General features: G+C 35.6%; 1 protein-coding gene, 1 long non-coding RNA gene and 1 pseudogene across 5 annotated transcripts; 1 reads left to right on the forward strand and 2 right to left on the reverse strand.

Annotated features, from left to right (window-relative positions):
* Nucleotides 1-6068, reverse strand: LOC136282277 (uncharacterized). 3 transcript variants are annotated; one of them, XR_010718179.1, is made up of 3 exons: nucleotides 5970-6068; nucleotides 5389-5490; nucleotides 1-999 (listed from the first exon to the last, which is right to left on the reverse strand). It is a non-coding gene; the product is annotated as an uncharacterized lncRNA (long non-coding RNA). The 3 variants fall into 3 exon arrangements; XR_010718177.1 differs by having other exon boundaries at nucleotides 5389-5487; nucleotides 5970-6048; XR_010718178.1 differs by having other exon boundaries at nucleotides 5389-5501; nucleotides 5970-6044.
* LOC136282194 (ATP-dependent DNA helicase pif1-like) lies at nucleotides 1346-4855 on the reverse strand (annotated as a pseudogene).
* Nucleotides 6069-6128: 60 nt separating the features above from the next.
* LOC131775753 (TNF receptor-associated factor 4-like) lies at nucleotides 6129-12698 on the forward strand. Of its 2 annotated transcripts, XM_066169680.1 has the most exons (9): nucleotides 6129-6384; nucleotides 6496-6676; nucleotides 8965-9028; nucleotides 9327-9428; nucleotides 9498-9551; nucleotides 9901-10065; nucleotides 10386-10460; nucleotides 10877-10954; nucleotides 11578-12698. In XM_066169680.1, the coding sequence occupies exons 2-9, from the start codon at nucleotides 6504-6506 to the stop codon at nucleotides 12322-12324; spliced, it is 1458 nt and encodes a 485-aa protein (XP_066025777.1). In that variant the 5' UTR covers nucleotides 6129-6384; nucleotides 6496-6503; the 3' UTR covers nucleotides 12325-12698. The 2 variants fall into 2 exon arrangements, with proteins under 2 accessions (XP_066025777.1, XP_066025778.1); XM_066169681.1 differs by lacking the exon at nucleotides 9498-9551 and having other exon boundaries at nucleotides 6129-6676.
* The last annotated feature ends 1165 nt before the right edge of the window (nucleotides 12699-13863 follow it).

The raw sequence follows: 13863 nt of genomic DNA on the forward strand, positions 1-13863 counted from the left end.
TTCAACTTCCAGAATCTTTAACACAACGCTATGGCCATGAACTTATGTAAACAACGATGGTGCATATATCGCCCAGGTCTTGTAAGTTCAAGAAATTCCTTGGTTTTTTCGTTTTTGAACGGTCTATCTAAGACTTTTTGGAATAAAGATATATTTCTTGCTTATTTTCCTTGAATTTTATCAATAGCTTTTGGTCCAGAGAAAATATTATAGGGTTTGTATTCACGTGAGTGTTAGTTTCGAAGCGCGTAGTTCGTGTACTTTTCTCTTGTCTTCTGTTCTGGCTTCTTTTTAACAATTAATCCCTCATTAGTTAATGATTATTAATTAATAAGTTTGCCATTTCAATCACTTTCTTTTGAGCACATGTATCAGATATTGTATCTCATCTTTTATCGCCATTAGTTGCTGCTGTTACTTTCAATGTTCATCTGCTATCGTTAGGAGCTAGACAAAAGTAAGTCTTTCTTTATTTTACATTTACGATATTTCCCTCTCGGTCTGTATTGACTACATTGGTTTATTTCTCACACTCAGTTCTCTTTATAATCGTCTCATTGTTAGTTAGGTATGTGTTGCATTTCCCAGGGTACTTTCTTAGTTTATGTACTGCTGTACTTTTTTTTTTCAGTTGGGACCACACAAATTCAGCAACAATCTTTAATTATAATCTCGTAACCTTCAATCGCAACTTCCCCCTTTTCATCCGTATAATTCAACATGATTTCACACCGATTACTTGATTCTAATTTGTAATTTTGATTACCTACTGCATTTAATTAATCCTTGTTTCTACTGTGCATTCTAATTGTCTTCTCCCTTCTACAAGTAACTTTTGGAGGAACAGAATGTGTAACAACTTATTAGGGACCTCTGCACGAACCATGAATTGCGAACAAAGAATTTGCATATCAAACCATGTGGTTTTAGAACCTTTCTTTAGAGGAGAAATGTTATGAAGATGGCCAGTAAGTTCATCCTCCATTTTTCAGGAACAGGCTGTAAGGGAAAAATGGGATAATACATGAAATTACTGGTATTGACACAAAGACTTAAAATGAGGAGAAGGTACTTAGATTTAAACAGAGAAATAAGTATATTTAGTTGTTATTATATAAACTGGCTAGGAAATTGTTTGCTACTATTGAGAGAAAGGGGAAACCAAATAAAATTGGAAAAAAATTGCAAGCTTACCTCTATCCCTATGTTTATTCTTTGATGGAAAAAAGTGTAAGAAGGTTGCCAAAAAGCAAAACAACCCTCAGAATTGCATTATAGTTTTAGGTTATCTTATTGAGGAATTTCATTGAGGAAAATTAGTATTTTTAGATCAGTTACTTGACAGTTAACTAACTGACTTCACATGTGTGCCTGTTTTCAAGTTTCTATCCTTCAATTTATGCAAAAACACTGGCTTGTGATCTGAAAAATTGGAACATCTTATCAATACATGCATAAATTATGATGATGGATGTCAAGTGAATTTCTGAATTAATCTTCCTACATTGAATTCTATTGGTACTTTATGGCATTCTCAAACATCTTACATGTAGTTACATGTGTATTCAATTTTTAACAACATCAAGTTTTAATCAATGCACATATTGCTTTATGATCAGTGAAATATGTTTCCAGAATGTGTACAGTCACTTGTGATTCAGGCAAATTGGTATATATATGGTCAATAGTTGTTCTATTATCAGTAGTATAGGATGATACCAATTGTCTGTAATTTTTCTCTCTTATAAACAAGTTATTGAGGGGAACTTTCTCTTTTTGAATTAAGTAATTGACATTAAAATCCCCAAGAAAAACATTAAAATCAGAACAGCAACTATTGAGAATTTGGGTCAATGCTAGACACATTTGTTGGACTGACACTTTCGGTGACCTGTACACACCTATGATATTAACATGGGGAATGGCAACAACTTTGATAATGGTTATTTCTACTCCATTGGTGTTTTTGGCCAGTGGATATCCAGGCTTAAAGGGGATTTTAGTGTATACAGCTGTTCCACTAAAGGGTCTTGTAGTGAGTATTGCAGATTCACTGTCATTTCGAAATATAGTATACCCACTTATGGCATAGCTGGCATTGCTATCTAAATGGTACAGTCTTGTTTCTGAGAATATATTGATATCCATATTTGAATAGTTTAGGTCACTACGTATGTCTTCAATATGTTTATGCAGAGATCTTGAATTAAGGAAGCAAATTTTAAAAGTATTTGGGTCTAATTCATAGATCGGAGTATTAGAAAGTTTGGTATGGTGACCTGTGCGTAACTGCTGCATGTGAACTTTAACATCATGATTAACAGCTATAATTTTTACTTTCAGAAAGGTCAGTTATGTAAAGTCCATCAACTGTTGTTACTCTGCTGAGTCCTACACAATGCACATGAGGTATTGCTCTTTTGGTGTTAAAGTTAACAGCTATTCTAGTTTCTGTGTCACCCTGTGATCTATGTATGGTTTTGGCTGCTGCAGGTCTTAATGGAAACTGCTTTCTTACAACTTGGGCTGTTCTGTTTCTTCCTACTGCAAATTGTGCAATGATAGGTTTGATAGGAGTCCATGTAGCTTCAATTCCTTGCAAATACAATTGCTTGTTATCATATCTACTTTTTTCTCCAACATCAACATGGTCAAACTGTACCCAAATTATACCAGATGGTCTACTTTTGTCATATAATGTAATCTTTTTGATAATATTACTTGCCCCTTTTGTGATACCATCATCAGTTCTTACATTTAATGCTATCTCTGTTCTCTCACCCTCAGCAAGTTGAAGGTTTGAGGCTAACTGCTTGGTTTTTCTAGGATCTAGGGGTATTTGGTTTAATATCTTACTTCTGAGTTCTGGAGAGTTTGCACCTATAACACTGTCTAAAGCTCTAATGGTGTATTTATCACCAGTAGCTGCCATATGGACTCTATTGTTCCACTCATCTACTTTAGAATTCTGTATAAAAAAATGGGGAATATCAGTTGGGTAGTCTCTACAATTTTCTGAAATGCATCTCTCTTTAAGTTTGGCAATGTCATCTGTAGTGTGATTACCTTCTCTTAATCTGTTAAGAATTTCAGCGAATTGTTTACTTTCTCTCTGCCTCGTGATTTCTTGTAATTCAAACATGGTAAAAAGTTCTTTCCAGAGGTTGGGAGCAAGAGCTCCATACTCTGAGTCCTTCATGTCTTTAAACACATATCTATCCATAACTGGTTCTAGCTGGAATAAATCACCCTGTGCAATAACACTAACACCCCCAAATGCCTCTTTGCTGCCTTTAATATCTTTTAATCTATTGTTTATTTGTACATTAAACATGGTATTTCCTACCATAGATATCTCATCTAGAAATATTAGTTTAAGTGCATGAAGTTTGCATCTCAAAGTTTTAAGTCTACTAGAGTCTAGTGGTTTGTCATTCTAAAGTGATTGGCATGCTGGTATTTGCAAGGTACTATGTATTGTGTTACCTCTGATAGAAAAAGCAGCTTTTCCAGTAGGGGCAAGCAACAATATTTTGACTTCTTGGAAATCTTCTCCATGTCTGGAGTTATAATATTTTAATGCTGCCTGATATAATGCTTTGACAAGATGGGAATTACCCACTCCAGCTCCTCCAGAGAGAAAATAGTAAAATGGTTTGTCTGATGTTTTAATAAGATGCAAGACATGATAAAAAAACTCTTTTTGCTTTTTATTTAGTGTTTGTACTAATTGTCTATAATCATTGTCTAGCAGCTCATTTAATATTAGTGGTTCAGTACTTGTTGTCACAGAAGGAATTCCAACATCTTCTGATAGGTCATAGTTCTCATTGAAGTCAGGATGTAGGTCATGAACACCTTCATACTCATCTTGGTATTCTATATTTTGAGTAAATGGTGCTATTGAATCAAACTGATCATCACTCAGAATATTATCATTTATGTGCTCCTGAATTTTATCAATTTCATCGCTGTAAACAGCATATTGTTTCATTTGGTCATTATGGCATCTTTCATAAGTAAAAATCGGGCCTTATAAGAAGAACAATTGGATATTAAGTCAGTTTCCTCATTTCTTCATGATGTGAAGAGCATAATTAATGGTAGTATTTCTCTGGGTCTTTTTCTTTGTTAAACCAAACACTTCTAATAATTCTAGCTGATGATCTTTTTCTATTTGTTTCCTTATTGCTCCTACTTTCATCAGGAAGGGTATCATCATTTTCATCAATGCCTGTTTCTAAAGGAAGTTTATCTGTGTCATTTTGAAAAGATTTCTTTACATAAGGCTTTTGAGACAAGTCATACCATGCTACCCAATCTGCTAATGTTAGGTGTTCAAGGCTGAAGGACGTTTTACATATCTTTGCAACAGACCAGTTGTATACACTTCTTCACAATCATCTTCCATTTCTTTCATTTCATTAAGTTGCTTAAGGAGCTGCACTCTTTCATCGGGAGGTGCAGTATTTATGAATACCACTCGTTGTGATGACTTCTTCATAGGGAGCTGGAGAACAATGTAGACAGCTTCTTGTGCACTAATTTCAACACTATTTAAAAATTTGTTTCCAATATCCCTGACTTGTTGCTTGATGTTAGAATTTTCTTTCCTCACTTCTGCACATGCTTGTCACAAAAGTTTACTCATTCCTTTTTGTGCTTTAGAAATATATGATACTATATACATAGCACACGCATAGATGTCAAGAACAAATTGAATATCCATGTTTGCTCTCCATGCTTTAAGGCAAGTTGGGTTGTAACTATTAATTCTTAACTCACTTGGTTCTCTTTTTAAAAATATAGTTGGAGAATTCAAAGCTGTCCTGATAGCTAATCGATAGTTATTTTCAGTAATACTTAGTTTAAGAAGCAGCTCCTCAAAAGTAATTGATTCACCATCCTTTAAATCATTTAGTTGCTTTTTAATAGTTTTCCAAGTTTCTTTATGTTTTTTAATTTCGTGTTGTGATATATCTGAACCTAAAGGATACATGATTTCAGTTGCTCTCATAGGAGGTTGCGGGTAATTAAATCGACATTCACTCTTTGACTTCTTTCGACATGTGTGAGAATGTCTGTGAATTTGTCTGTTCACTAGTTTCTGCAGTTGTGGGTCATCAATTGGCCATTTACAACTTACAATCTGATCAATGAACATTGTAACAGTTGCATCATCATCAATTCCAAACACTGGTGCACTTTCTAACCATATAAGCATATGGATATGAGGTGAACCTCGTTGTTGAAATTCTACTCTATAGAACCAGTCAGATATCCTTCCTAGAGGTTGGCACTTATTCAAGAGGAAGTTAGTGAGAAATTGACTGATCTGATAATCAAAATGTCTGGCAAATGATACTGGGTCACTTTGAATTAACCTACATTTTTCATCCCAGTTCATATTTTCCAGATGAGTATCAGTGTACTGTTTGTGGTCAACCAACTCTCCAAGTATTCTGAGCAAATGGATCCACTGAGTTTCTGCTGAAGAGAAACTACAAAATAACAAGGCTGGTCCTAATTGTCTTATCATGGCAAACAAGTCTTTCTTTGCTTTTTCAAATTATGGTGGGGAACCTCTTAATGCTCTAAGAAACTGAAATCCATCATCATGATGAATCAATTTCTCTAATGCTCCTTCTTGTTTAAGTTGTGCTGCATTTAAAGTTCTGCTATTCCCTTTGCACTTTCTAAGAGCAACTTGGGAATTTCCTAATAGTATTTTCATTTGCAGTTTCTTTGTTTTAAAGAATATGTTTTCAACACACATAGCCGCTCTTCTATCTGACTGCCTCAATTCAGATTTACAAATGTCACTGTAATGCACGCTAACCAATCTCTCTTTATTTTCTGAAGCCTTTCACTCGTTCACATTGAACCGTGCTTCGAAAACTGTGGCATAATGAGAAACAAACTTTGAGGAAATTCATTATAAAGACTCCACAAAAGACCGCTTCACTTACCTACTTCACCATCCACGCGTGGGTTTGACTACGCACAACGTCGAAAGAAAACATTACCTTTTCATCGACTTGTTGTTTTCTTCGCGTTTCCAAATTCCATTGGTCTCGACTATTCCTCGCTCTGTTTTTTTCTTGAATGGGATTCGTCGTAGTTTTTTCGTTTCCGACTCCCCGCGATTATAAATCGATTTGTTTACACATTTTTTGGTTAACATTTTCTTTCCCCTTTCATGTCGACCATCACAAAATGTATACTTTAATGTGGCCTTACTAGTATGACCTCGTAATTTGTGGTATATGAAGTATTTTTCGAAATTTTTTGCACTCTTCCATAGGTGTCTTCGTGCTAAAGCACTAGACACCAAAAATCAAGAGGAGCACGTTACAACGATTGCATAAAAAAAGCAGATTTTGCGTGAGTTCAGTAGTCAGGAGATCCTATATGATTCGTTACATCAACAATTTGTATCAAAGGTCAAATCGACGTGCATTTTGAAAGCTCATTGTCTGATTTGCATACCGAAAGTTTTCATCATGGCGGAATCCACAACAGATGAACACCACCCAGAAGGCTATGACGAGGACTTTGTGGAGGCCGTTGATGAAGATTTGCAATGTTTGATATGTCATTTACCCCTTAAAGAGCCAATTCAAACGAGATGTGGCCACAGATTTTGCAAAGATTGCCTTGAGGAATACATCAGAAGGTACAAGTTTGTGTGAAACAAAATCCTTTTGATAATGGATCCTTGTAATCTCGTGCTAATTTCATTTGATCATTCTAAATTTATCAGAGGAATTTCTTGAGCCACAAGTCAGTTATTATTACCTGTAGAAAACTTTTATTCCACCCAGCAAGAGGAAATTTATCGCTGATATAGTCGATATTAGAAGTTCAAACAGTAAAGGTCTCTTTAATGATTAAAGCTAATACTGGTATTTCTTATTGGCGCTGAATTTATAGTTCTAATTGAAACATTAAATTGTAAAATATTCCTCTAACTTTCTCGAGTGCGTGACACGGTACATTTTTCGCACTATTTGAGGAAATACTCTCTGTCCAAAGAGTTATAACTCTTACGAAAGCGGAAATCAAATGGACTAACTACGCAACGTATGGCGTCAAAGAGTTACTATTTTGCAAAATCGACTAATAGTCCATATGGCAAAAATGTATCTCACTTAAAATTACTTATTGGCGAAATAAGAAATAAGAGGAGGCCAAAATCTTTGGTGATATACTAATTTGTATTATTTAAATGTATTTTTGTGACATGAAAGAGGTCACGTTGTCACCGAAATTACTTCTTTGCGAAATGAATAAAAATCCTTCATATCAATTGACGATTACTCCAAAATCCTTGTGAAAGCTACCTTTACCTTATAAGAAAATATCACTGCATTATTCCTTTAGTTTCGTTACATCTTGCCTGCTTTCGTTACGTTTCGTTTCGTTTCGCAAAATAGAATAAGCCTGGTATTTCTGACGTGGCGCTGAATTTATATAATCCTATTTAGCCCATTGTGAAATATGCCTCTAACTTTCTCGAGTGCGTGACGCGAGATATTTTCCGCACTACTTAAGGAAATACTCTCTGTCCAAAGAGTTATAACCCTTACAATCGAAAGCGGAAATCATATGAACTAATTGCGCAATGTACGGCGCTGTCGTCTTATATTTTGAAATCATTCAGGTCGAATGCTAGCAACTGCTTACAACACGTCGGTTTTGTTATTCATAGATCGAATGACTCTTCCGTGACTATAAGTGTATTGAGCCAGTGGTTATAACGACAACTATTGCTCAAAGACACCGAGCTTATAAATTTGTCTTTTGACTGAGTTGTTGAAAGTATTTTCATTTGCCTGATCTTACGCATAACATCCAATGATATCTTATAAGATGAAGTTCAGGTTTAAACAAAGCAGTGGAGTTGCTAAAAAAGCAAATTCTGTGCAGTTCCACAGTCGAGACCACAATTTATTCCCTGGCATCATATCGCGCCACACCATAGAATACTCTGAAATTAATTTGCATTGCATCAAACAAAAACATTGATAGACATATTAAATACCTTGGGAAATAAGTTTGACCTCATCATGTTTCACCCCAGAAAAATCGTGACAAACGGAAGTTTTGGATGGGATCTGGGTACAAATGATCCAGTATCTTTCTTTTCACGTTTATATTCCATAAGATTTTTTTTTTTTTTAAAGGTGAGACTTATTCTTTAACCCTTTAACTCCCAAGATCTCATCAGTAATTCTCCGTACTGTCTGCCATATAGTTCTTGCGATGTTAGTTTTGAGAATTTGGTATTGGATCAACTAATGATCTTCTAAGTGATATTTCTTTTTATTCTCGTCACTTGTCTGCTTTATATTTTATTAGTACTGTAAGGAGAAATTCTGTCTTGGTCACTTATGGGAGTTAAAGAGTTAATATGATTTTGCATCTCTGTTGTTAAAAATCATTTCTTACTATTCTCGTTCATGAAGATAATTTTCTTTGAATCTATTTTATTTATTTTTGCTTTGTTTTGCTTTGTCGTTGCTGTTTTTGGTCAAAAGTTTGTTGTTCTTTTAACCATCGATGTTTTTTATGTTGTTTTTAAGTATAGTTTTGAATTTATTTCTCTATTACTTTCAAATTAATTGGGTTTAAGAGGGAAAAAGTACCATTTACAATATAACATTCAAAGTAAGAGTACAGTTAAAGGTGCTAAGAATATTTGCAGAAGAGATTGAGGTTGGAAGCCCCGTTGAAAATATAACCCCAGATATCAATGCCATTTTATCAGTTTCGGTTTTGAAATCGTTTATGTATTTCCTTTAAATCAGTAATGGATAGCTAGGAGTAAGGAAGAAAATATAACTCGTAAACCTAAAGTAAATATTGGTTTATCAGCAGAACATTCGCTGCAGCTACACGAAGTAAGGATCTAGGATTTTTAATTATCTGAAATTTTTTTTTTTATTTTCCGACCACCGACAGGCATGGAAGCGAAGGCCAGTCTATAATTTGTCCGGCAGACAGGCAGAGTCTGGACCAAAACCGGGTAAATAATCTACTTTTGAAGTTCATAAAAATGACCGTCTTGCATTTTCACGGTATCATGTCTGGCTGAGATCCTCTTATCAGGACAGACTTTTATATTCTCACTGTCATAATTGTGAGTATACTTAATGCAATACGCATGCCAGCTTTTATTATTAGTGATGATCCTGGCAGAACTTCCAAGCAACTAGACAGTTAAATAGAGATCGTCATCATCATCGATCACTGGACGGGTCGTGTTTTACACTCCACAAAGTTAGAAGTCTTGTACAAAATCGCAGTCGTAATATATGTTGCAGGATGTTTTTCCCGACAAAGCTACAGAAAGGAAGATTCTTTCATTGGTCATCAAATGTCCAAGTGAAGGCTGTGGATGGACTGGGGAACTGAGGAACAAGGAGGTAGCTTGACTAATACAAATTCCACTTATTATTTCTAAATACCCTTCTAAACATAGTGCTTTTCTACAGCAGTCTCTTTGGTACATGTGGTTAATTAGACATGGAGAGCCCAGATCGATACAGGTTAGCAGCACCTTTTCAGAACATTTGTTCAGATTGAAACCAAGGACCTGCTCGACTTCCTATCCTTTACAGCTTCAAAATCGACTGACATTAAATTTTTCTTTCACTCTCAAGGCTTCATCCGAGGTGATTGGCAGAAGGTGATAACTTAGAAATCCAGTTAAGAAAGCTTGAAGGATTGAAAATCCAAACATTTCCAGGAAAATCCCCAGAAATCGCCACTGGCTTGCCTGTGGGAGCTTTGTGTTTCAGAAATGTGCAGTTATGTATCCATTATCCATGCGCTGTAGTGTAAATGTATGGAGTAGATTATGGAAGCCGCCTTTCTTTTTTTTAATTCTTTTGATAGGTTCACTTAAAATCATGTTCTTTCGTGCTCTTGGTGTGCAACAATTTTTCCTGCGGAGCAAAAGTGCAAAGAAAACATCTTGAACAACACCAACTTTCTGAGTGTCCAGGGAGAATCCTTTTCTGTGAATACTGTAGCGAGCCCCACCCAGAATGCCAAATGCAGGTAAGATGAATCAAACGGCGAAAAGTCTCAAAAACAATAAACCTTTAATCAAGGAAATTTCAAACCAAAATTATGTTTCTGACAAATTTAGGTTTGAAAATTGCTAACAAATGATTTAGTTTCCGTAAGAAAAGTGCTTTAGATTACCCTTTGCTTCCAGCATATTCCTTCAGATTGAATGAAACTTTGTAAATACAAAAATAAAATTTAAGTGGGACTTAACCATAATAAAGGCTCCCCTGTAAATATAAACACCAAAGCTTAAATGAAATAATACTTCCATATTCCTTAGTGAAATTCTCGGAACTTTTTCTTTTTAGGATCATATCAAAAAGTGCAACAGGTTCCCAATAACTTGTCCAAACAGCTGTGGTCGTTCAGTTCCTAGAGAAACGGTGAGGCTTCTCATTTCGCATGCATATTATGTTTGAATACAAATTCTCATTCATAATATTTAACCCTCCCATCGTTTATATAATCCTTAAATAGGGCATCGTAATCATCCATGGCTCTATCACAACTGAAATAAAGTGGCTAACCCCTTTCCTAATGATTCCCTCCTTTACTGCTTTATGCATGTGCAATCTTTTCTATGAAATAACCACACTTATAAAACTAACATTACAGATTGTGTTTAAGAATACGGTATCCCTTCTTTTTCCAAAAATGTTGAATACGCGGTAACAAGTGTGGATACTAAAACATTCATAAAATAATACAAAAAAGCAACGGTTTTCATTAACGCATAAGAAATGTCATTTTTTTAATCGCTTTCGTTAGTATGTTTATTAATTATTTTTATGTGATTCAGGTTTCTACTCACAATGAAAGCGAATGTCCGCTGACTGTAATTTCCTGTCCATATTTACGGATGGGCTGTGAAACAAAGGTAAGACTGAGTACAACAATAGTAGAGGCCAAGAGGAATGCATTTCGTGTTTTATTTCCCGAGACAAATGAAATAACTAAGAAGAATATCATAATCCATCAGTCGATAGAAGAGTACATAAAATCTCTTTCATGTCACTCTTGCATCCATTTAATGCAGCAAAACAGCAATTTCGTTACGAAAATGTGAGAGTCTTACGTTAAAAAGTAGAGTCAGTGACTAAATATCTGGTTTCCGTGAAAAAAGGAAAACCTCTCACTTCCTCATTATTTTTGTATGTGTGTATGCCATGCTGGCAGTTACTTTTTAGATAGCAAAATTGGAAACCGAAAAGGAGACAGCACTTCATGTGCAGCTCTGATGTTTCTAAGACTTCAGAGACTTAAGAAACTCTTCTTGACTCGGTTTTCTAAACTTAATGTAAAATACATATATCAAATGTATTCAGATGAGCAAGATCAATTTGCGGAGCCAAATGATGTTCTCAGTGTAGGAGCCAAGTCGCCGAAAGTAAGGCATCCGAGCAATGTACTGAGGAAAATGTATTCTCAATCTACTATTGACCAAGTACATTAAAAGAATTTTGCCAAGACTTGTTTAATAAAGGATTTATCTTTTTGTAGGTTCAAAGACGAGCAGTGGAATCTCATCTTGACTCCGCCGTAAGAGGTCATCTTGATTTAGTTAATGCTCGGTTGCAAGAAACAGAAGTGGACTTAAATATCACAAAAGTGAGGTTGGAAACTGCAGAAATTAAGTTAATCAAAACGGAAGATGCGCAAAGAAACACAGAAACTGAGTTAAATAAAACAAAGAATGAGTTGGATAGAGCGTTAGGTCTTCTGCATCTAACAAACAAAAAACTTAAGAAAATCGCAGAAAAGGTAGACACAACAACATTTGTATGGAAGATTCGCGGTTTCAGTGAGATTCTGAGACGAGCGAAAATTTGCGAAAAAGAGACATTACATAGTGATCCATTCCACACCAAAACTGGAACAGAAAGTTATGGTTACAAGCTAAAAGTAATCATTAATCCTAATGGCTTTTCATCCGGTAAAGACACTCACCTGTCAGTATGTATTAGGGTGATAAAAGGGGAATATGACGCCATATTACCCTGGCCTTTCAATAAGATGGTGAAGTTCACGTTGATTGATCAACAGGAGGATCCAGAACAACGGTTAAACGTTTCTAAAAGTCTCGATACACAATTTTGCAATGTTGGAAGCTTTTCACGACCTTTGGCTGAAGAAAACAAAGGTCGAGGTTTTCCACGATTCATTTCTCATGAGGAACTTAAAACTAGGCGATACATTGTGGATAACACTCTATTTCTTCAGGTTGCGATTAGCCCACCATCTCTTTGACTCTACCCACCAGCCCCTTACTCCATTATCCATTTTGGTATTACTATTTTTATCTCAACCGATTTAGCCCTCTGCTATCTCCACTTAAACACACTAAATCAAAATAGCCTGGTGAAGAATTAATGGTTCACCTTTTTCGGCTAAACTGCAGAATATCTGGCCACTTTGGTCCGCCTCACTTACATGTGTCGGAAGGCTTTGAAGATCGAGGCATAACACAACAGATGCTATTCTTATTCAATGACATGTAAATGAGTGGCCGGGTATTCTGCAGTTGCTCGCCTTTTTCTCCAAGAAGGCGTGAGTATCCTTCTGTTAAGTATAAAATTAAATGTTAAACTATCAATAAAGATTGTAGTAGATTTCCTCATCCATATCTGAAAGAGGGCCGTGTTTTCAGTTTTGCATTGTTTTTGTTTTTTCTTTGTTTATCTGTTTTGTGTTGTTTGTTTGTTTGATTTTTTTAAAACTTGATTTAACTTTGATGTCACGCAGCTCAGACAGATTCCTTTCAACTGATAGTCTTTGAAAGACTTTGGTTAATCTGTAACATAAAACATGTTACAGATTAACCATTTCAATGACTTACGGATCCCTTTTCGCTCCAAAAGAGATCTTATTTTGCATGCACTGTAGGACCTGGTATAGCTTCTCCTTGCGATCGCATTATTTTTAATAATCTGCTATCGAATCTAACGAACCAACTTCATGTCCATATATTTAGTGAGGGGGAATTCACGGCTAATTTTGGACAAACACGCTGAGCCGAAAATGTGCATTCAAGACGCATTAAACGATTCATTACACGCTCATTGCTACAATCAACTCGATTTTCAGATGACTTACATAGGCATGTAGCTCGGTTTTGAGAGGAGAATTTCCCAAGGCTGTGGCCTGCGTTCGATTCTGAGACCTTCCGTCACACATGAGTTGAGAAAAAGCATTCACAATTTCTAATTTGACCTGCATTAGAGTAAAAGACCTTAACAAGAATGTGCCACTACTATAAGCTATTGTTTATTTATTACCGAGTTGAAATTTCGGCTTCGTTTTTCTTTTCGTTCATTTGCAAATCGCAGTCAAGTCCTTGACATGCATGACTGCTTTGGAATTCCGGAGGTTCCGCGGTCTGCTGATCAACAGTTTCGTAACACCCCATGCTTAGGCGAAAATAAGAATTAAAGACGCATCAAAGGGGTTCATTGCATACTCTAGCCTAACCAGACAGATTTTTTAATGATTTATGTAAGTGAAAGGGATAGCAGGGTTTTGAGAAAAGCATTTACCAAAAATGTGGCCTGGGTTCGATTCCGAGACCTTCATTTACATGTGGGTTGAGAGAAAACACTCACAACTTCTAATTCGACCAGAATGTGTCATTACAATAAATGATAAATTATTACTTATTTGTTCATTCATGAATTGAATGATTAATTGTTGATGGAATGATGGATTGGTGGATTTTCTTTAGTCTGAATTGTTTTTGTTTCATTTGTTTTGCTTTGTTTCTTAAGGCATTTTACGTGATCTGAGGCACGC

The sequence above is a fragment of the Pocillopora verrucosa genome, chromosome 7 (genome assembly GCF_036669915.1).
Source record: "Pocillopora verrucosa isolate sample1 chromosome 7, ASM3666991v2, whole genome shotgun sequence".
In the NCBI taxonomy this organism is placed as follows: Eukaryota; Metazoa; Cnidaria; class Anthozoa; order Scleractinia; family Pocilloporidae; genus Pocillopora; species Pocillopora verrucosa.

Coding starts and splice junctions, on each gene's coding strand:
- LOC131775753 (XM_066169680.1), top strand. CDS start 6,504: ATGGCGGAATCCACAACAGATGAACACCACCCAGAAGGCTATGACGAG. Junction 6,677..8,964: donor CTTGAGGAATACATCAGAAG/GTACAAGTTTGT, acceptor GACCACCGACAG/GCATGGAAGCGAAGGCCAGT. Junction 10,461..10,876: donor GTTCAGTTCCTAGAGAAACG/GTGAGGCTTCTC, acceptor TATGTGATTCAG/GTTTCTACTCACAATGAAAG.